Source organism: Apiospora aurea (assembly GCF_038362705.1).
Source record: "Apiospora aurea strain CBS 24483 chromosome Unknown utg000002l_segment0_segment0, whole genome shotgun sequence".
Lineage (NCBI taxonomy): Eukaryota > Fungi > Ascomycota > Sordariomycetes > Amphisphaeriales > Apiosporaceae > Apiospora > Apiospora aurea.
In genome coordinates this window covers 2,809,845-2,831,579 of record NW_027117389.1, presented here as the reverse complement: position 1 = coordinate 2,831,579, position 21,735 = coordinate 2,809,845, and the positions used below count along the sequence as shown (strand labels likewise).

At 53.3% G+C, this 21,735-nt stretch overlaps 9 protein-coding genes across 9 annotated transcripts; 2 read left to right on the top strand and 7 right to left on the bottom strand.

Annotated features, from left to right (window-relative positions):
• Positions 1 to 318: 318 nt before the first annotated feature.
• PG986_003257 (CBP4-domain-containing protein) lies at positions 319 to 882 on the bottom strand (the record flags this gene model as incomplete). Its single annotated transcript, XM_066839479.1, has 3 exons — positions 319 to 440; positions 545 to 729; positions 836 to 882. The coding sequence occupies 3 exons, from the start codon at positions 880 to 882 to the stop codon at positions 319 to 321; spliced, it is 354 nt and encodes a 117-aa protein (XP_066704543.1).
• Positions 883 to 1,853: 971 nt separating this feature from the next.
• PG986_003256 (uncharacterized protein) lies at positions 1,854 to 2,840 on the bottom strand (the record flags this gene model as incomplete). Its single annotated transcript, XM_066839478.1, has 2 exons — positions 1,854 to 1,987; positions 2,060 to 2,840. The coding sequence occupies 2 exons, from the start codon at positions 2,838 to 2,840 to the stop codon at positions 1,854 to 1,856; spliced, it is 915 nt and encodes a 304-aa protein (XP_066704542.1).
• Positions 2,841 to 2,986: 146 nt separating this feature from the next.
• PG986_003255 (uncharacterized protein) lies at positions 2,987 to 4,730 on the bottom strand (the record flags this gene model as incomplete). The annotated part of the gene is made up of 3 exons (XM_066839477.1): positions 2,987 to 3,417; positions 3,462 to 4,262; positions 4,331 to 4,730. 3 exons carry the CDS (start codon positions 4,728 to 4,730, stop codon positions 2,987 to 2,989), a joined length of 1,632 nt encoding a protein of 543 aa, XP_066704541.1.
• Positions 4,731 to 9,645: 4,915 nt separating this feature from the next.
• On the bottom strand, positions 9,646 to 10,488 carry PG986_003254 (mitochondrial pyruvate carrier 2; the record flags this gene model as incomplete). Its single annotated transcript, XM_066839476.1, has 3 exons — positions 9,646 to 9,808; positions 9,884 to 10,036; positions 10,265 to 10,488. The coding sequence occupies 3 exons, from the start codon at positions 10,486 to 10,488 to the stop codon at positions 9,646 to 9,648; spliced, it is 540 nt and encodes a 179-aa protein (XP_066704540.1).
• A 571-nt stretch (positions 10,489 to 11,059) lies between these two features.
• PG986_003253 (uncharacterized protein) lies at positions 11,060 to 11,586 on the top strand (the record flags this gene model as incomplete). Its single annotated transcript, XM_066839475.1, has 3 exons — positions 11,060 to 11,145; positions 11,291 to 11,397; positions 11,486 to 11,586. 3 exons carry the CDS (start codon positions 11,060 to 11,062, stop codon positions 11,584 to 11,586), a joined length of 294 nt encoding a protein of 97 aa, XP_066704539.1.
• Positions 11,587 to 12,210: 624 nt separating this feature from the next.
• PG986_003252 (uncharacterized protein) lies at positions 12,211 to 13,893 on the bottom strand (the record flags this gene model as incomplete). Its single annotated transcript, XM_066839474.1, has 1 exon — positions 12,211 to 13,893. One exon carries the CDS (start codon positions 13,891 to 13,893, stop codon positions 12,211 to 12,213), a length of 1,683 nt encoding a protein of 560 aa, XP_066704538.1.
• Positions 13,894 to 16,480: 2,587 nt separating this feature from the next.
• PG986_003251 (uncharacterized protein) lies at positions 16,481 to 17,713 on the bottom strand (the record flags this gene model as incomplete). Its single annotated transcript, XM_066839473.1, has 1 exon — positions 16,481 to 17,713. One exon carries the CDS (start codon positions 17,711 to 17,713, stop codon positions 16,481 to 16,483), a length of 1,233 nt encoding a protein of 410 aa, XP_066704537.1.
• Positions 17,714 to 18,936: 1,223 nt separating this feature from the next.
• On the bottom strand, positions 18,937 to 19,426 carry PG986_003250 (uncharacterized protein; the record flags this gene model as incomplete). Its single annotated transcript, XM_066839472.1, has 2 exons — positions 18,937 to 19,026; positions 19,094 to 19,426. The coding sequence occupies 2 exons, from the start codon at positions 19,424 to 19,426 to the stop codon at positions 18,937 to 18,939; spliced, it is 423 nt and encodes a 140-aa protein (XP_066704536.1).
• Positions 19,427 to 19,652: 226 nt separating this feature from the next.
• On the top strand, positions 19,653 to 21,583 carry PG986_003249 (uncharacterized protein; the record flags this gene model as incomplete). The annotated part of the gene is made up of 3 exons (XM_066839471.1): positions 19,653 to 19,821; positions 19,884 to 20,232; positions 20,314 to 21,583. 3 exons carry the CDS (start codon positions 19,653 to 19,655, stop codon positions 21,581 to 21,583), a joined length of 1,788 nt encoding a protein of 595 aa, XP_066704535.1.
• Positions 21,584 to 21,735: the final 152 nt, after the last annotated feature.

Sequence of the window (21,735 nt, the reverse complement as noted above, 5' to 3'; positions counted from 1 at the left end):
CATTTCATGCTGGCTGTTGCCCAGAAACAAAGAGTTGGGATGAGTGGACTGGACTGGACAGCTTGCGGTGCGCCACACTCACACTCACACTCCCACACCAAAAAAAGTTGACCCCGGGGGGTGCCTGTACCTACATCGTGTAATGCATTTGCTTCGTCCAACCTGTCGCAACAGAGAGCCGTATGATAGAATACAGAGTAGGTACATTATAGTACAAACACCACCTGGATTTTACCCACCCAGAATCAGTGGCCATCTCCCAAGAACGCCTGTATATGCTTTCAACACTCAGCAATTGCGATTGGACCCCTGCACAGTTCATAGTCCCGACTCCCTGCGCAAGGCCTCCTGCCTTGCCTTTGCCTCCGCCGCATTCTTCGCATCCTCGCGTAACCGCTCCTCCCTGTATTTCCGCCTCGCTTCCTCCTGGACAGTCCATACTGTTAAAGGCGCACAAAATGTTAGCAAGCCAGCCCCTCATCCAATGCGCTTCCGGGCGGGATAAGTAACGGCCATGAGGGGCAGAATTCTGGGGGTTTCGTACTGTGGCGATCGTCCTTGGAATCAGTCTTCAGCCGCGTGACGAAGTCGTCAAACTCCTTCTGCCGCTCGTACCGGCGGTCAAGGCTCTTCTTCTGGAGCTCCGGATTGTAGCGCTTGAAGAGCTCCTCGTCGGTCGGCTGGACGTAGTAGACGAGCGCGGGGCCGCCGACGCAGCAGACGGCGCCTCTGTACGACGAACATGCCGCCAATCAGCCTCGATCAATTCCACATCCGAAAGCGCAGTTGCAAAACACGCGCGCGAGGGCGACAGGAGGCAGTAGAAAGAACTCACACTGCCAGCATCTTGAGCCACGTGCCCAATCTCCCATTCCTGGCCATTTTGGCTCCGCTTTCCCCTGCTGTCGCTATAAGAAGTCGCGCGCTTTCAGACAGGGCGCATTGATGCTTGAGGAGGCTCAGATCGTGTCGCGTTGCCGTCACAATGCTTAACGTAGAAAGTCAGTTGTGCATCCAGCAGTCTAGTAGACTTCAATGACGATATTCAGTCCAATCAAGGGTCTTGTTTATCGATAACGGCAACTGTTGTGGCTGAAAAACTATTGGCCTAATGTGAGCGTCACACGGGCGTGGCTTTATCAAATCACCCCCGGCAGATGCTCAGACTGGCTGGCAATTGGCACTTCGTGATAGATGTCAGGATTTGGGAACAAAACGCCTGGTATTGTTCAGCTTCTTCTCCTTCCGTTCTTCAAGGAGGCATGCTCCCAACGAATACTAATCCTACAGGATGGAAAGACTTGAAAAACAAACCCAAACATTGATATTTCTACAAACGCCCTTCTTCGTCTCGTTATGCCGCTGTCTCTTTTGCCCGTCCATGCATTATGCGCAAATGGTAGTATGCAAATCCCGCCATCGTATCGAAAACGCCGTACCATTCGACAACAGGTGGCGGCGCATTAAATAGAGCAAATGAATCAAATCGCCATCGCTCGAGAACGCCAGCTAAAGGGCGGCAGCCCTCATAAATGAGCCCTCAAGCTGGAATCCAGATCCTCCGGGTATCATATTCATGTAATTGGTGTCTTATCAAAAGACTATCTCGAAACTATGCGACGGAATGACGGCCGAGCGTCGTAGAACGGATCGCACAGCGGCGTTTGCGAGACAAGCCGTGGTTTGGGGTCGCCAGGACGACCATACTTGTCCCCCAAAGACGTGCTTGAACTTTTGCGCGTCGGCAGTGAGGTCTTCCGAGCCGGGAATACGTCGTCCAAAGCTTCCGATGCCTCAGCTGCCGACTCAGTCTCATCCAACGGAGGCGGCGGGGTTGGCAGTGTCCGGGCGCCCTACATCACCGAACACTCGCCCTCCTGCTGCTTGCCAATCTTGCTTCGCGAGATTCGCTCACGGGGGCGCGGCCCGTTCTTACCGGACCTCTTGAGGTCTTCAAGACGCTCCCGTGCCTTGGGGAAATCCTGGGCTACAGAATTTTAAAGTCAGCTCGGTCTTCTACACCCTGCTGTCACCTCGGAATCAGACGGTGGGAACTTACCGGCCGCTCGCCAATACCAGCGCTTGGCATCTTCCATGTTTGCCGGGATACCAATTCCGACTTCGGTAAAGTAACCCATGGCGTACTCTGCCTTGGCCAATCCAGCCTGGGCCGCCTTCCTGGCCCAGAGATAGGCTTCTGTGTCGCTTTGCTGGAGCACACCCTCGCTTCCCGTCAGGTACCAACCGCTCAATGCAAGTTCCGACTGGTGTTCCTCTTGAGTTGCCGCTCGCGAGTACCACATTATGGACGCTCGCGGATCAACGGGGCAACCCATGAGACCATACTCAAAGGCGCAACCCATTCTGAACTGACTGAACTTATAACCCAAACTGGCCGCTTGCTCGAATAGCGTGAACGCGTACGGTTCGTCACGCAGGATAGTATCGTTTGGTTGTGCCGATTCGTACAAAAGACCTAGCTCGTGCAATGCGTGTGGATTCTCCGCGTCCGCGCGCTCTGCTGCCCTCTTAAGCCAGCCGACAGCTTCGCGAGGATTCCGTTGTTGACCAAGCAACCCCTTGAGCAAGATCATGCCAACTTTATACATCGCCGGTGTGTCGCCGAGCGTAGCGGCTCGCTTATACCACTGAATGGCCTTGAGCGGGTCTTTGCGTGTACCACCGCCTTCATCGTGTCCAATCTCACAGCAGACTGCGGTACGGTACGCTGCTGCAGCGTGACCCAGCTTCGCCGCTGATTGGTATAGTGTGAACGCCTCCTTGTTATCAGGCTCGAAGCCCAATGTACCACGGCCTTGGCAGTCTGCCAGGAAGAACATTGCGTCTTGATTTTGGGCGCTCACAAGCTTTTTGAGAATCTTGTGGGCGTCTACGACGTAGCGCTCTCGAGAACGTGCTCTTGCTTTAGGGTCTGGAAGTCTCGGTACGAGGACGTCAGCCGCTTCTACGAGCTTTTTCGCGAGCGTTAAGGCGGCCCCTGGTCGTTTGGATCGGATTTGATGATTGCTCGTAGCCGTTCCAGTTCCTCCACTGTGACCGGTACTGGCTCAGGTGGCCCATTCTGCATTGGTTGTGGCGGGGGTCTTCCCTGAGCGCCAATTGCTGCAGGCGGAGGGCCGTTATATTGACGCATGGGAGTAGGCTTGTCATTCATGTTGACCATCGAGTGAGGCATCAAGCCAGGACGGATTGGCGCTGGGTGTCCACTTCCGGGTCCAGCTTGAGGATGAGGAGGCATAGGCTGTCCATTATACGCCTGGAAACCGCCATTGGGAACGGGTGGCATCTCAGCAGCCATCTCAAAGACAGCCGCCTGGGGCTCGCGCAAATTCGGTTGGGACTTTGTCCGATTTATTTCGGGGAAGCGCATGGGTCCGGTTTGTTGAGCCATGCCAGCTGGGGGCCAGGTTGCATGTGTTGATCAAGTGAAGCCCGAGGACCATGGTCTGGTGCTGCGTCGAAGTCGGGGATATTATTAGGAGGGCCTTGAGGGTGGTATTCACTGTCGCGTGGGTTGTAATAAGCGTCGTAGAAATCGCCAAATGAGGCTCGTACCATGGGCTCATTGCCCCATGTCTGCTGTGGAGGAGCCTGGTAATCATAACCTTGATCAAACTGCCCTGGGGGTCCAGGAGGTCCAGGGGGTCCAGGAGGTCCTGGAGGCCTCATAGGTCCAGGCGGTCCTTGATTCGGGTACATTCTTTGAGGTGGCGGGCGATTCCCTTGCGCTGTTGATGGCCTCGGGGGGCCTCGTCCCGGTGGCCCAGCGTAAGGAGCACTATCTGCGCGTGCAGGCATAGGTCCATTCCGCATGCCCATAGGGGGTTGCATGTTGTTCGGCATTGTCATACTGCGTTCTGGGGGTCCAAAGTCTCCGCGCCCAGGCGACATAGGTGCGCCATATCCATCATCCTGGTATCCGCCGTAACCTTGGTCTGGTGGGGGCCCGCGCCTGTGATCGGGGTATCCTCTCGGGGGAGGCCCTCTTGGCCCGCCGCGTTGGCTGTCCATTGAAGGCCTGCCGCCACCGAAATCACTCTCCATAGTCGGGCGTCTTTGCGGGGGTCTGTTCCCACCAGGGCCAGGGCCAGGGCCATTGAGATCCATATTTTGCATGCTGTCGAGAATGCGCGATTCCTCGTCAAGGTCTGTGGCTCGCTTTTGACCTGGGAACACCGGGTAGGCGCTGCCTCCGCCGAAATCTCGTTCTTGGGGACTCATTATAGGCGCTTGGCGTGCCACTTTGCTTGGTTAGTCCAGATAACGAAGTTGCGCTCAGGTTTGGAGCTGCTTACTAGATGGATCTGACGAAACGGATCGGTCAGGGGGCCCGGACGCCCTCCTCGGCCAGGAGGAGGATATCCACGGCCAGGTCCCGGCATTGGAGCACCGCCTCGCGGGCCTCCTCGCATCATGGGTCCTCCCCTTCCGCCCATCGGTGGTGGTGGTCTCCCTCTGCCCGGCCCGCCCGGCGGCGGCCCATAAGCGTCTTGCGGGTATCCTCCAGGGCCTCCTCGCCCAAAGTTCCCGCCTGGGGGAGGACCGTAACCATCGTTGTAATCGTCGAAACCGCCTTCGTAGCCATAATCGTCTTGGTACTGGTCAAACTGCTGTCGTGGAGGACCCGGGTAAGCTCCTCCTCCTCCGCGCGGGGCAGGTCGTTGCGCGGCCATGCCAGCGTACGGTCGTTGAGCTCCGGGGTATGCCATGATTTATGTATCGATAGACGGTGGCGTTCCTTGTCCCTTCGCATTCAGCTGGCCAGAGGCCGATAATAACCAGTAATCGACCTCCAGTCGTAGACCTGGTTCGGGAAGAACTTGGGGTCGTAGCCTTTAGAACCGAAAAGCCATCTGTTGGCTCAAGAATATATTTCTATAATTCTGTGCGCAATCGCAATGAAATGTCTGTGAGGAAGAAGGGAAAAAAGGTTGGCGCACGAAGATCCGAAGTTCGCCAGGTGGGTGGATGTAAGTTCGGAGCAGGGAGTGCGGAACCAAGGTTGGGACCCAGTAGTTTCGCTTCGATAATGATCGCCAGTTTCGGCAGGCCTCGAGGATGCCAACTGGCCGGGTTAGGCACTGGCGCGTGGTGTTGTCAGGTGGGGGGTAGGTGTTGGTACTGTACTTGATTGCACTACCACGAACCACTACAATGAAGGAATGCGGATGTTAATGAAGGATGCAATTCTTGGCTTCGATGGAGGAATAAGAAGTCCGCGCCCTGGTGAGAACCGAATGAAGCCCTCGTCCTGACCAGCCGAACGAAGAATGAATGGGTGGTTGAAGCAGCGAGATGGACGGACGTGGGCGGGCGGGCTACACAATGAGTAGGTACCTAGTGCGGTTTGTCTTGTGTGTACGTTTTGGTCGGGCTACACAATGGCTCAGTACGTAACGACCAATGCAATCAAAGTCACAGCCGACAAAAGCGAGCACTTTGTAACGTTGTGGGCGGCCACCGACAAACCAGGTCAAGAGGGGGGATGGTCTGGTGGTCTGCTTTTGCTTGTCGCGACCGAGGGTATGCCTTGACTGATAATAAGCCGTGGAAAGTTGCGATGAGGGCTCCGATCAACAGACGAAGTTAAGATTTGACGCGGTCAGGACTGGACTATGCTGCAAGACGACAGCCAACTGGACTGTCGATGGAAGAAGGTACTAGGTTAATACCTAATACCCTAGGTTACCTAACATCAGACGAAGGAGAGAAGCAGGCATGGCATGGCCTGGCATGCAGCGCCCCTACGCCCCTACGCCCCTACGCCCCTTGGCCGCCCCCAGCTTCTTCTAAAAAAGCAAGCGCTTTAGCGCCCTTATTACCGCTGCTTTCGGGAAGGGGTACCCTTGAACCGTGCAGGCCGCCTGTTGCATCATGTACTTGGGTACTGTACCTGATGCCGAACATCCATCGTCGCGACTCGTTCACTTCGGCGCAGGCTACCTGACATGATCTATTCACCTTCCTTCATGTTAGCAGGCATGCTGTGTGCTGCATACCTACCTACATGTACGTACGTACATCGTATCTTGTCCTGCTCGCTATGTACTGGCTACTGCGCATGTGCGCCCAAGTCCATGGCCAGACCAAATAAGACATGTTACCTGCCATATCTTCATGCTTGTCTGGCGGACAGGCTTCTGGACTGGCTTGGTGCTCTCTCTTACAGCTGAGACAAGACCCTCCAGAGTATCTCCCATCAAGACTGGAGGACCCCACCAATGGTGTCTGCATGTACCTATTACCTAGCCCTGCCCCTCCGGTTATGGAGTCTCACCTCATGTATTTATTTCCAATGACACCTGACCTTACAGTATATCAACGGCGACGGGCGAAGCACCAAGTACCGAAAGCCGTTTATTTCATTTCAACGTCGGGCTTCATCTGGATCAATAGCTTGAAAATAGCACAATGTACGACCAGTCTTGAGTCAACCTTCGTCCGTTGGTCCATGTCACAGCGCCGAACCTACCTAACATACCCAAACGTAGGTACACACACACACATTATTTGTATCTGTGATCCTCGGCGCGGCAGCTACCTCTAGTGCGCTGATGCCGCTTCGATCCCGAAACTCACCTATCTTCCACCAAGCTTCCCTTGTGGCTTGATGCAAGTGCATTGAGTTAGTTTCCTGATAACTGGTGCTAGCTTCGAGGGAGACCGGAGAGTGTTGGCCAGGTGGGAGAGAGGGTCTTTCATGTATCAAAATCGACATGGGCATCGGTTGGTGGCACCCCCCTGCCTGCCTGCTTGCCTGCCTAGTAGTACTGCCCCCAATCCCCCCTGCCAGTACCTGCGAGCAAGGCGTAGCTCCAGGACCCTCTAAGATTCTTGTTTCCCACCTGCCCACCTGCCCACGTTGTTCTAGCAGGTAACATCTGAGCCATGCACGCTGGGCACTCGTCACACTGCGGAAGCTCAGGATGCCGGGAATCCGATGCCCAGAACGTCTTGTTCCCCAGGCGTACGTAAGTTCTCCTCCAAAACATAATTGTTCCATTTTCTGTCAGGTTTGCGAAAAGAAAAGAGCAGATCTGTTCGCTCTAGTCTCTTGGTCTCTTGGTCTCTTGGTCTCTTGGGCCGGATTCTGCACGGCCACGTCACAATTTTCTAATTTCACCAAGCATAGGAATGAATTACCAGTTCCATCCCGTGCGCTTCGTTCGAGGATGGCCTGCCCCTGCTAGGTACCTAGATTGCAAGCTGACTGGCAGACTGGACTGAGGTTCCCTGCGTAACTTGCTGTGCACCACAATATAACGGCATATATACGGCGGCATAGAGGGCGCAGCGACCTGGCTACTACTATATTGTGGCTGGCTTCTGCAGGTGGCAATGGCCTCCTGCCGAGTCATTGGTTCATGAGGATTCCCACCATTGTCGGAGCTAGACGGGCAGTGAACACTAGCCAAGACTACGGCATTACACATTGATGAATTAGGTTGCTTTGGTTGCTGCGGCCTGTTTCTCGAACTCCGTTTGGGGCGTTTGCAATGCGCTCAATGCACCCGGGACCCGTTGAAACAATCTAGGTCTGTTTGAATGCCACCCGGTCTCTGCGATAGCCTAAGCCAGTAATCCAGCGAGCATGTACTTTTTTACTATGCGTCCGCAAACATGTTGGGAGCTGGCTGACCGGCTGGCTACACGCAGGAAGAAGCAAGCGTGTTTCTGCGGTCCAACCAAGCCAGCAAGAGAATGCCCTGGTAGACGAGGCATTGCACATCGTGATTCGTTCGGCACCGATGCAGGTCTGCCGTGTTCCTGCATGCGCTAAAAATACGGCTCTGGCGCAGAGAAACGATCGAGGTGGCCAAAACACAAAGTTGCGGGATAGATCCGGGGCACTAAAAAGGGGCTAATCGTCTTCTGGAATCCGCCACACCGTATAGACCTCGACTATGGCGCCCAAAAAGAGATATAGTCACTCACAAACAATGGCTTGGAACGACGAGTAGCATCAAATACAACTGGTGTTGTACATCAACCTAAACCTATTACATGTCGGCCCTACTATTATTCGTCAATGCGATAACCTTGTTACATTGCCTCGCTCTCAACGTGACAAATTACCATGACCGTACTCACTCGAGTCTACATCTGATATGAACTGTTTTGTCTTGCGCCCATGGCTAGGTACCTAACCTCATTGCCTTGGACTATCCAAAACGGTACTGTGCTCGCATGTCTCTAACTTTGCATAACCAACGGCGCTCAGTGAATCCACAATGACCGAGTGGCCTGCCAGCCGTTGCAATGATACCCGCAGCGGACACTCATTCCCCGTCTCACCAACAAACATCGTATGTGGGTTATCGGTGATGTTTATGGCCATGAAAAGTCAAAGCGTGGGAACGGCCAAAGGGGGAGCGTTTCAGACTATATCTTCCCATACTGCCAATAAAAGTAACGATATAGGCCAATAATAGGTCCCGTGTCCCCCCGGCGACAACTTCCAACCGGTTAACCTGCCAGACTCGCTGCTAACCCTGGCGCTGCCATCTTAACTGTGGGTTTGATATCATACAACCTGGTTTTGCTTTCGCGACACACATCTGTCATCCGATCCGGGCAGCCTCACTTGCTACTTACAACGCTGGAGCTGCGAAGGTCGAGTCTTCCATACCTAGGTACAGATTGTCTATATTCGCCCGCTCCATCCAACTCATAGGTCAGCTCCCTTATGGTGAAGTATCGTATATCATTGGTCTCGATATGCCTATTACAAAGTCGTGTGCAACAAACTCCTCCACGTAAGTCCTTCGTGGACCTCCAAATGCTAATTCGACACCTTCGTCAGCACACCCGGGCATGCGCATCACTCGTCCCATTTAATGTCGAAGTAACCGCAAGCCTAAGTTCCGGAGCTGCCACCGGACGAGCCTCCCTCCCGTCTCTACGGCCCGCTCTTCAGTTTGCCGAGCTACCCATACTCTGGATAAGGAGCAAATTGACACCACGCATCCGGTCACCGTTTGTGGTGTATATCCCTTCCGAAGCAAGCCATAGGTTTGACCGGTGCCCGGCCCGTGGCCCCCTTGTAGAGCGCGGACCAGATCCAGATATGTGGGTTTGTCCGGATCTCCTGGGCTGGCTGGCCACTACCAATGTACATAGCTTTGCATGCAGTGATTGCCTTCTCAACTTCATGCTCTCCGGTGTGATATAGAGAAGCTTTCCAGGTTAGCAGAAGCTAGAGATCAAGGAAGCCTCTGGGAGGCTGTTCGAGGTTGACTGTACACATCTACGATAGGAGTTATGGTCGCCGCGTCCGCTCTCCCGCTGAAGGCCCTTCACAAACCAGGGACTTGCCGCCAGAACAGCTGTCTGCGCAGGGACATGCTTGCTTGTATGCAGGGTAGGTGGTTCAGAAAGTGAATGCGATATCAGTAGACTGCAGTACTATACAGGTGTCCCGGCCTCTATCATTTTTAAGATAAGGTCTAATGCAAAGCCGCACCGTTAGCTGAGACGGCATATGTGCATGTCGCCCTACGCGTTGTCGTGCCACACAGAAACTGCTCGACTTGATCCCCGCGCAGAAATTCCCAATTTTGGCCCAGGTGTCTAACGAAAGTTGCCTGGGGTTGGTAGATGTTTGTCGATATTCTGTCACCGAATCTATGACTTGACAGCATCCTTAACCTTCTCGACCTTCTCCTTGGCCTGCTCCTTGACCTCATCGGCAGTAGAGGGCTGGTTCTTCTGAGATCGGTAGTACATGCCGATACGCGAGCACTGAACGATACCAACGATGGCCAGGAAACCGTTGACAGCAGCAAGGCTTTGAGCAGATCCATCCGTCAGAAATTTTGTTGAATATGAATGCACGGAGATAGACAATGGGGGCGAAACTCACAGGTAGTTCTTGGGGGTGATGATCGTGCACCATCTCGTCCAGATCAGACCGGTCGAGGTAAGAGCAGCGTTCTGGGTAAGGGAGAGCTTCTCAGCAGGTCGCGCGAAGTCGCTGATGCCCGCAATGACCAAAGCCCACTTCATGACGGGAGCCCTGGAGTTCCGATGTCAGCATCATGTCTAATTGGTTGGCGGAAAGTGCTCGCGTGCTATGCGCCCCGAATGTCGCATATCTCCGACTGACAGCCCGTGACGTCTTTTCTTGGCATTGGCACTTCGAAGTAGAAGGGTTTGCTTGCTTCTATATGATGGTCCACACATTTCACGCAGGCTTTTGCTGAACCCATGACCACCGAGGAGCTGTATCCGGCCAAAGACTTACCAGAAGTGCACCGTCTTGAAACCGACCGGGCTGTTCCACATGCGCGCGAACCAGCCGACCTGCGCCGTCTCGGGGGCGGCTGTGCTTTGGTACCGGCGACCAGCCTTCTGGGAGAAGTTACGGAAGGCATTGGCGCGGCCGGTGGTGAAGGCGGTTCGGGTAGCGACCTGCTGGAAGATGACCGGCCGGGCGGCGCGGAAGAGGGTGGTGGTTGTCGCCGACATTGCTGTATGCTCTCGGTAGATGGCCCTCGCTCGGAATCGATTGATTGTCGGGTTTGGGTAGAGAAGTGAGAGCAGGCTGGATGTCGTCGTCGAGGCGCGCCGAAAGAATTGTCAGAGGGAGGGAAGTGAAGGGAATGACGGGACTCCGATAGCAGGACGTAGAGCTGATTTCCAATGGAGGGAGGGTAGCCCACGAAAATGATAGGTAGAATTGGCAGGGATTGCGCCCCGGACTTAATCGGAGTAGGCTGGATGCTCACCAAAAAAAATTCGGTGGACCCCCTTCCCCAATTCCCAAGTCCCAATTCCCAATCCGATTCATCACAGTGAGGTCAGCGTCAGCGTCAGCGTCAGCGTCAGCGTCAGGCTTCAGCGTCCGTGGTACGTGCATAACTTCAGTCTTATGCAACGCTGAGCTCCGGAAAATCTTTATGCAAAGCCTTGCAGCTAAGCAGCAGCGAACGTCAATTGAAGCTCGGCTACTGCTTGGCTGAAGCTATTCAAAGCCACCACTGTTTCCACCTCCCGACCCAGCACACCCCTCACGAATCCCAATCGGGCCTGCGCAACCATGTCGGGCAAATACGTTTTCGCCAAGAGCCTCAAGGAGGTTCGCTTCCTGTTCTGCCAGACGGGCGAGCACAGCGCAGCCACCAGGTACGGATAATTCACGGTCGACCGACGACTGCACCCGCGAGTCTCTGCCGTCCATTCCCCTGCGCAAGGCCCCGAAGGCCGATTCCAGATCGCTAGGGAAGGTGCACCAATAGCCAAAAATGCAACTAACATGCCCTATCTACAGATCGTTCCTGCTGCGCGCATACCCGGCGATGAAGAAGAACAACCCCCAGACTCCCATTATGATGCGCGAGGCAGCCGGCACCCTGCCCAAGGTGTTCGCCAGATATGGTATGCCATACCAGCAAATCCCCAACTGCACGGAATATGCGGATTGGGTTACCAGGCGGAGATAACGAGTGCTAACAATCGACTACAGAGTTCGGAAAGGAGACGAGCCAGAGCCTAGAGGGTTTGTCCGATAAGCAGATCGAGGATACTGTGACGACGCTGGTCAAGAACGAGTCCGCCGCTTCCTAAAAAAGAGAATCCCTGTAGCTATATTAGGAAAGGAAGGAAAAGCCATTGGAGCACCCGGTACCAGAGCCAAAGGGTGGAAATAACCTGTAGAGAGGGGGCATCGTAGTGCCTTATTGCCTATACGAACTACGAGACATGTGCGAATAGAGTACTCTACTGCCAGCTTTTCCCACCTGCTCTTTGCATGAGTCTTTCTTTTTTATCTAGCCTGGGCAGTTTCGTGTCTGGCAATTGCAGATCACAAATCGCAAGGTTTGGGGTATAGCATAGCTATTGTCATTATCAACTACGGAGATGCAAGGAAATCTACTCTAACACAACGGCCATAGCTTCTTGTCTTTCTTTCGTCTCGTGTACCTTGGGGCATGACCAAGCCACAATGGCATATCCTTCTCTCAGATTTGTCCAATTGCTTGGATCCTGTATATGTTTTCGGTTATCTGGCCTTGATCAAACTCGGCTCCTTTCTTGACCTCTTAATGAGTGCGATGCGGAGGGAACAGAGCAGGCAAATGTTTAGTATGATCATCAGCAACATTCTCTCTCTTTCTGGCGCAAGTGCTGCTGTGGTGCTAGCATGATACCAGTCATGCAGGACCAGGCAAAGGAGGTTTGAGTGAGGGTTTAACCACCCTTACGCTCCTCGCCCTCACGCAATGTCTCCGGAACGACGCTCGCACCCTCTTCATTTCTCTTTTCTGACGCCGTGTTTTTGCCGTCTTTTCTCCAGGGAGAACGGTCGGGGGCAGGAGCATCGCGCAAATCCGGGGTCTTGGTGCCTGATGAAAACAAAGCTGCCATGTCGTCATCGTCGAGAATTGATGACAGGTCAGCCTTGCTCAGAGATGCCATCGTGTCACGACGCTCTATCTTGGTATCGTCAGGAGCAGGAGCAACGACGGACGGGACCGTCAAATCCTTGTCTTGCGTAGTGACGTTTTGGCTTGCGGCTGATGCCTTCTGCTTCTTCCCCTTCCCTTTCTTGGCCTGGGTTGAAGAGGAAGGTTCTGCCTCTTTGTGAGGCTCTGTGGCAGAGCCCTTAGAAGTCTTCTGCTCACATTTGTTGGGCTGACTGGCAGGAGTCTCTCGCTCCTTAGCCTCGGCTGCAGTCTTGGTTGAAGCTGTGGCAACGGCATCCGAGATAGCCTTTGGGGCTGGAGCCACGGCTTTCTCGAGACCACCTTGATTCTCAGCTTCACCCCTTCGGTTGCCTTTAGCCTTGTGCTCAGAGTTACTTCCACGATTTGTTGCTTGAGAGCCCGAGCCTTGTTCTCCCTTACAATCCGGCTCCTTAGACAATGTGGGGGCGGCATCAACACTGCTACCGGCCGCCTTCGCAACTGGCTTACCCTTAGAAGCATGGCGCTTTGTCCTCTTCTTTTTGGCCGCCTTCTTGGGCTCGCCTCCTTCTACCCAAATTGCGCCAGGGACAACTGGCTGATTATCAGGAACATCTTTGGCGGCAGATTTACCCTTGGCATTAGACCCCTTGGAAACGAGACCTTTCTGTTCAGACTGGTCCTGCTTTTGGTTCTGATTGTTTTCGAGCCTTTGCTTATCTGCCTTGTCATTCGAATGTCTTGCAGGTTTCTCATCGGAGGATGACTGTGTCTTTTTGCCAGATTCCTTCTGGACCTGCCCCCCACTGCCATTTTCTGAAGCATGAGTGCCCTGTGAGGTCCGACTCTTGGACTTTTTGTTCTGTTTGTGTTTGGTCAAGGGCCGCTTCTTTGCTGGGCTCTTTCGCTCTTCTGCCTGACCAGTCTCATCTGCTGGGGTGGCAGATTCAGCTGTAGATTTCTGAGACTTATTGAAGGACGCAAAGTCTTTTATGTCACTCTGCTCATCATTTTCGTCTCCATCTTTCCTTCCTTTGCTGTTGTCCTTATGGCAACTTATGCCAGGGGCAAGAGAGCTAGGCTCACCGGCATCATGCTGCTGCCTGGTAGGGGTGGCTGCTGGCTTGGCTGGTGAAGTAGGTGTAATAGCATTAGGGGACGTTTCAGAGCTCTTGGCTGGCGCCATGGGCAGTTGAACAACGGGTGTGAGTTTCAATGGAGCCGCGATGCCCTTTCCAGTGTTCAAAGGCGTGTTGGGTTCCGTCAGTGTCCCTGAAGTACGGGATGGCGATACGAACTCGACCGCTTCCGGGTTCAGGAGGTATGGCTTCTTCATGCGAGTATCAGGGGTTGCAGATATGCCTTCGTAGGCTCGGGATGAAAAGCCGAATGTCTGAGGTGACACATTCTGATAGTCATACTCGTCATATTGGGGGAAGGGCTCTGTCGTGGGTGACGTGAACGGCATTGCGCTACCTTTCCCGTGAAGTCCTTGGCTTGCCAAACCAGTCTCTGATGACTCTTGGACACTCTTGCCTCTTTCCTTCTCGAAAGCTTGTCCTCGGGAGTTGTATCCTGATGAGCGAGGGGGAGAAAGGCCCAAGGTAGAATAACCAATCGGCCTTTCTGGTTTGGGCTCAAAATAGGAAGAAGTGTAGATAGAATCAGTATTCTTTGCACCACTTACGGCATGTGAGGGATACGGGTACTCGTATTGCCAAGTGGCATTGGGCCCATTTTGATGGTGTTCCTCAGGGTGGCCTGAGATGGTCTTGACCGGAACAGATCCTTGGCGTCCCTGCAAGGCTTTTCCACGTGGAGATCTGGTATGGTCAGAGTGCAGGTCAAAGCCCTGGGGGTTCAGTGAAGCTCCAGCAGTGTTCCCCAAACCATGCTATGGTTGAGAATGTAGCTGCTCGGATACAGCTTCATTGGCAGGCTGATAGGCAGTGGCCGGTAGCATGTAACTACTGGATTGTTCATCCGATTTCTGCTGGTTCTTTTTAGGCTTATTCTTGCCTTTCTTACTCTTGTTTCCGTGGGGGGTCAACCGAGGTGTAATGTCCTGAGACGAGGCACCCAGATCAAGTAAAGCAGAGTTGTGGCTTTTGGAAGGAGAAACGTCGGTATGTTGAGTAGCTTGATGGGCAGCCTGGTGAGCCTCGCCTGGACTGCTTGAAGGCGCTACCCAGTCCAACGGAATGGGCTGTCGATTACCCACTCTCTTTTTTGGATAGCGTCTTACAGTGCCATAGTCAAGCGTGGTGGCCTCGGTGTTGAGAGATTGGTCGTCCTGTGCGTTTGACGATTGACCAGAGGAATTGTTTGTAGGCGAGAAAAGGGAACTGCTGGTTTCCTGATCTCTGGGTATGGAGGTTGGGGTTATGGTACGGCTGGACGGCTGGGATGCGGGTTGTCCTTCCTGCTCATCCACAGTAGCATCGTCACTAACATCGCGATTAGAAACTTCACTGGCCTCCTTGCCCCCCACCGACGGCCTTATCCTCGCCGGTATTTCTGTCCTCGCTAACACTGATGCTGTCATGAGCCAGAGCTTCCCCTGACGTTTCGGATATAGTCAAACCGCGCGCATCGCCCGTAGACTTGTCGGATCCACTAGCTGTGCCCAAACACATGGCAGCATCTTCATTACCAATAGAGGTCGGCTGCGTAACACCATCTTGTCTTGGCGACGTGGTACCTTGCATCATCACAGTGCCTTCTTGGGAAGTCTTATCGGCTGAGGAAGAGTGTTGCATGTGGCTCAAAACATCGTTAACTCGAGGAACTGTTGCAGATTGCTTTGACCGTAATGCATTGCCCTGTCCAAGAATAGCTTGCGCGACATTGCTCGCAGCCATCTGTGCAGGAAGAGCGCCACCTTGGATGCCGGGTCCATTCATGGTAGGATTGTTCGGCCTCGTCTGTCGGTGGAATAGGGATGGTTTGTAGTACTGTGAACCAACGGCATGGTTCACATTAATACTACCCTCACAGAAATCGAACATTTTGCCATGAAGTTGGCCTTTTGCCAAAATTGCGGAGCCGCTTCTGCTAAATCTGCAATCATTGTCAGCAAACTAGGTTAGAGGAAATAAGGAGTGCAGATCAATTCTTACCTGATGAATACAGAGGCACGAGAAGAAGTAGTGGACAGGTCTTCAATGTTGCCATATGCGGAGAAAGCATCAAATACCTTCTTCTCGGCATCGGGACTTGATAGCTCTCCTGGCCGAAAAGAACCGACATATAGAGTACGGTCCTTGACTCTACAGAAGTCACAAGGACAAGCAACATAAGTTTCTCCAAGAGGGTAACTCGCTGTCGTAATCCGGTGGGCGTTCAGGCAATTAGGATCATCTGAGACGTCGTGAACAAGAGATACCGTATCCCTACGATGGCGAATGCTTGAAGTGCCCACCAACTGTGGCAAAATTTGGTGGCGGTTGTCGACCTGATTAAAACCAACTGCAGAGGCTCCCTTGGGTCGAGGGGCTGAAGGTTGATCAGGATAGCTGCTTGTATTAGCCTCCCAACGGGGGTTTCCATTATGGTGACGCCAGGCGGCGTGTTGTTGGCCGGGCAGTTGGTGAAAGTCATTTGTGAGCTGATGCCTGTTTGGCACTTGTGGCCAAATGCTGTTGCTTTCATGTCTTAAATTGGAAAACCGTCGACCAGCCTGGGTTCTCGGAGCTGTTTGTTGGGACGGACCATTGAGTGATGCTGGTGACTGAAACTGAGGTTTCATGGGTCGGTCCTGACCCTGATGAACGAAGACTGGCCCGTAGGCGGCGCCTCCGTTGTGCTCAGAGTAGTTGTTGGGCCGAACATAGCCACTATCGTAGGTCGAAGTGGCAGGAGCTCTTGATCCGTTCAACCCAAAGTGGGCGGTGGTTGCTCCATATCCGGATTCAACAGGCGACATATATGGTTGACGCGGCTTCAGCGCTTGTGGATGAGATGCGAACCCATGATGCCCGTCAGGGGCCTTCATACCATTGACACGTGACCCTTGAGCTGTCGAATTTCTCGGATAGTAATACGGGTGGCGTTGGTCACCAGGAGTATATAAGCCAGGAGCAGCATTCGGGGGGCTTGTCAGAGAAGACTTGGGCAACGGATGGAGCACGGATGGTGTTTCGTGACAGGGGCGCTACGGTCAGGCCGTGCTGACGGGAAGCACTGGAGTAAGTCACTTCTCTCAGGCGAACCGGATTCTGCGTATTGGGGACACCGAATGAGGTAGTGCTAGCCTTTGGTGTTTTCTCTTGAGCATGTGTCTCCATGTCGATCACAGGCTTGTCCACTATAGTTGCAAGAGTGCCTTCACCAGTGGTAGCAGTCTCGGTAGTGGAGCTACGCCGGACCTTGGTAGCTGTTGCTGTGGTCCTATCGACAATGCAGGTCTCCTCGGTGGCTGCTCCGTTCTTCAGTTCCAAGGCCGTGTCCTCGTGATCTACCACAGCACGTTGAGGACGTCGAGCAGTTGTATGAACTAGGAAGTGATTGCAGTTAGGAAAGTGCCGTGATTCTGTTGGGGATTTGTCTATCGACTTACAACTCCATTCTGAACCAGCAAAACCATGGTTATTCTTCAGATCTTCCTTGAAAGACGGGACTGGCTTGTGGGTTGTTGGGCGAGGAGGGTTGTATGTGCCTCGTCGAAGATGACCGCGGACACACTTCAGGACATCTCGTACCAGTGGAAGCCAATACATGTCCAGACCATCAAGATCCTTCAGGTCCTCGGATTGGAACGCACCGAGGATATCGTCGCCGTCTTCGTCCTCATCCCACTTCAATAGGCTCTCTCGGCATCTGAGGTTCTCCAGCAGTACACCTACCCACTCTTCGACATGGATGCGAACTTCTGAACACATGTCAGGTAGCTCACGTTGGGTCTCCCAGTACAGATGTTGCAGTACATTCCACAAGTTCTGGACGCCGAATTCCCAAAGATCACTGCTGTCCCAATAACTGTGAAGGTCGTAGTAAGACAGAGGCTTCTTAATATGCTTGAATATGGGGAAGCAATATGTCCGGATGGTGTCTGCGGCCTCCTTGATCTGTGCAGCATCCCATGGGGAAATATCACGGGAAGTGGGCAGCATGTCAAGGTCACGACGTGGCCTTGTGCCCATGCGAGTTGAGAAGTAAGCCGGCAAGTGTTTGGGCGGCTTCGTGAAAAACTCCAAAGGCGGCTCGAATGAAAGATAGTTCATGCCATCCCAATCAGAAGGAGGCCCTTCTCTGGCATCGAACTCAGGCTTGAAGTGCGCCATTGCCATGGTGAATGGCGGAAGCACTGATGAGCATACGGAAGAGATTGGGTCGTGCTGTACAAAGGAAGGTGAGGAGAGGAATGTTGTACAGACACTTGACCTGGTTCATGAACGTCAGCTGCAGTGTTCAGCGGTAAATTTGATATGTGAAAGGTGGAGGGATTGTCATGCAATGCTCTTGCTTCAACTGGATAAAGCAGTGTGGGCAGGCTTGGTGGCTATTGTGTGTAGTGCATTGATTGAGCTTGTTGATGAAAATAGAGTGAGAACAACAATGATGAGCAGATGGGGGACTCCGCTCAAGAAATTATTGCGAGAATGAACTTGGGAAGGGTCCAAAGTACTGCACTAGCAATGACAGCACAAGTTTTTTTTGCCCCCCTCCCTTGCAAATTATTGTTGTTATGGGAAATGTGAAGGTGAGGTGAATGTGAACCAAGTCACCTGGCGATCACTAGATAGGGGAGGGTCTGCATAACATACCAAAAGCTCAGTAGCGAGGGAGAAAGAAAACGACACAAGAGATGGAAGTTCGGCAATGACTGCGCAGGTCTCTTGTCTGGTAGATACTGACAAGCAGTCTATTGTCTGAAGTATGTGGTGGGAAGAGGAGGTTGTGTTGATCCTGAACATTGAATGGAAGGGTGGGAGAAAACCGCTACTTGGGAGCTGGGTAGCTGCCTGCCTTGCCGGGTAAACAGAGCTTCAACAATTCGGGTTTCTAACACATGCCCAGCCAAGGCATTGCATGTGCCTGTAGACATTTGAGCAGTCCCCTGTGTTGCTACAGCATCTTGTGGCCTGGACCAGACCAGCTTACCATCAGCCTGTCATGCCTGGGGTTTATTTGATGCACCAGTTCCCAGTTGCTCTTGGGACCTCTACACCCTGTAGATGGTTTTAGTGACCTGCTCACACTGATATGTATTTTGCATTCTTTCACTCCTGATACTGTCGACTTATCTAGCGAAGTCCTGCATGAAGGGGTAAAGCATCCCTTTGGAAGACAAAGTCAAATGCATTCGGAACCACGCCAACCGGCTTGGACTGGCCCTTACCGTGAGGGACACTCCCTCCCACCCATGGCTAGGCCAATTGTTAGGCTTGTTTATCGTATGAAGAATCATCGAATAAGAAGGTCATGACATAATATTTGAGATGTGACATTTATACAGGGGAGAAGCAGCCCTGATTTGTAAAAGGTTGTTGGTATCAAGCTTAAAGCACATTTACTCTCCCTTCTTCAGGTTGTCCAGCATCTTCAAGATCTCCGACTCATTCTCACTGGCAACCGCATGTCCGTTGTTCCAGTCCACAATCTAATGGCCCGTATTAGTCCACTGGCAGATGAAGGAGGGGAAAGCTTTAAAAGCTGGCGAGACTTACCACTGGCCGCTTGAAGTTGTCGGTGCTCTCCTTGAACTTCTTCAGAGCATCCTTGCTGGAGTTGGTACCTGGGATGACAGTGCCGATTTTGTTCTGTCCCACATACTCGAGGATCGTTTGCAGCTGATCCGTGGTAGGAGCATCTTCCGTGATGTTCAGGTCGAACTCCGGACGCTTGGGGTGGGTCTGGTGTGTGTGGTCGCTGGCCTGGTCCTCAGTGGCCGACTCGGTGGCATTGGCAGACACCTGCTTCAGGAGGGTGGCTACCCTCTGCGAGGCTGGAGAGCTCGCCTTGTGGAAGACGGTGATGATGTCTTTGGTTTTGCGCTGCATGATCGACCATTAGTTTCCAAGTCCGACCAATTGGAGGGGGCATCTTGAACATACGAATCCGAACATTGTGAAGATTGTGAGATGGCTGTGCTGTCGGTTAGGAGGAGGGGCGTATTGTTGATGTTGGAAGATGAGGTTCAACGGATGGCCGGACGGAGCTTTAAAGCTGGCAGTCTGATGGTGTCGTAGGAGGAGCTACAGGCTACAGCGCCAGGCCTGCTAAGAAATGGCCCGTACCTACTTGTATACATCATACCCCACTGGAGCTTCAGCCGCCTTGCCGCTTACACGTAGCTGGGAAGCATTTGCCAACCCAACCCCTGTCATCACAATCGATACCTCCAACGATCAGAAGTACCTGGGTACCTCCCCATCGGCCATTGGTTGCTGGGCCGGTCGGGCTTAGGTACAAGTTTGTTTTAGCCTCTTTCCATTTGATTGATCGATTGCACTCCAGATCAGAAATTCTATGTCTATCAATCCAACGTCAATGTCAAAGGGCAACAACTGTTGTTGAACGCATCCCGTCGCATACCTACTGTTGCTGCCTACTCCCACCACAACCTTGGCCTTATCCCAATCAAACTCCAGGCCAACCCCTCAACTTGCGTTTTCGAGACGCGTCTTGCCATTTGCACGGCATTCGACATCGAGACCAAGTCGCTACAGTCAATACTCACGAGTCTCAGGCGACCTGAGTCAAAACACAGTACAATGCCTCCCTTGATCTTACACAACGTCCCTGATGACGAGCTTTACATCGGCGACGATGGAATCAAGAGACCATATGCTATGATATTCCCAGAGTATGTACTAGGCAGGACTAAAACTGCGCTCCGCGCTTCATGTCCCAGACCGGTTTGACTTACAATCTCGTGTGGTTTTAGGGGCGACCGACTGAGAGATGCACCTCGACGCCGCGCAATTCCCGAGTCTGGCTCCTTCGGCAAATCGACTAGAAGGTCGCGATCGAGAACCGGCAGCTTGCCGCCGAAGCGCGAAGATGCGACTATGCAAGGTGCCGACAAATTGTTCGCCGACTACGTCTCCAGCCAAGAACCTGCTCCCGCGTCAAGCAACTCGCAACGCAAAACTAGCTATCTCTCCCAGACTGTGTCTCCCGATGAAGGGGCCACGGCAGCCCAAGCACCGCGCTTCGTACAGGAACCCACAGAGGTCATTCTGAGGGGCTACAGATCATCGGCGCAGCAGTATGCCGCGATAAGTCAGTATGAGCAGCTGGCAGGTCGAATATGCGAAGACTATTCGCGCGAGCCACCCATCGAACAGCGGCGGTACAAGTCGGAGCTGCGAGACTCTGCCTTCACCAGGAGGAGAGCTCTAACGCCTCAGGAAAGGACAAAGGTCAACCGCGTGGACGGAGGAGAACATTGGATTAAGGTTACATTCGAGTCAGCCGATGCGGCCGAGTCGGCAATCTACGCCTCGCCACAAAAGATTATGGGCCACTTGGTGTTCGCCGAGGCCTACCGCGGCATGCCTCCTAAGGAAGATGCTGCCGTGATGGATATGGAAGGCAATGCCGGCATGTTGCAGGATGAGCAGCCTCACCCGCGGTCGTTCCGTGGTGAGCGGCGCCGCCCTTCGGCCTCGCGCATTCAGAACGGCAAGGGATCATCAACCCTTCCGAAGTCGTGGCTGACTGGTACCCCAGCTGGCGGTCGGAACCCAAGTTTCGATCTTCATGGTTCGCCGCCCGAGTCCCAGACCTCGACCCACACCATCGACTCTGCCACCATGTCTTCCAACACGACCGGTACCGCCTCTACTGCCACCGTCACTGGGGCCTACCTCGGCTCCCGTGCGGTGGACTACGAGCCCGCCGAGTCCACTAGTGCCACCACCACCGCCACGAATAACGAGTACTGTCGCCGCATCCCTGAAGCTCGCCGAATAAAGGTGATATCGGCCGACCAAGCCCTATTACCGCAGCCCGGCGTTGTAGCGCGGCTGACGAGTCGCATCCCTCTCATCAAGTGGTTGAGCGGTAGCATGATAGGTGATGAGGTGCCGCGACTCGACAGCGGCGAGTTTGACTTTAACCGGGCGAGCCTGTACTGGCGTGTCATGTATTACCTAGACAGCTGGTTTGGACTGTTTGGCAAAGAGATCGTTAGTGCCGATAAGGATGACTAGACAGTTCTTCCCAGAATAGAGGAACTGGTTATGATATATGCTTACTACCAAGTTGCTCGGAGAGAGGTTGGTGAGGCGCTTGCTACGTTATAACTACTGCCCTCGAGTGCGTGGTTCGAAGAATTCCGAAAAGTGCATTTTTACAGGCGTCG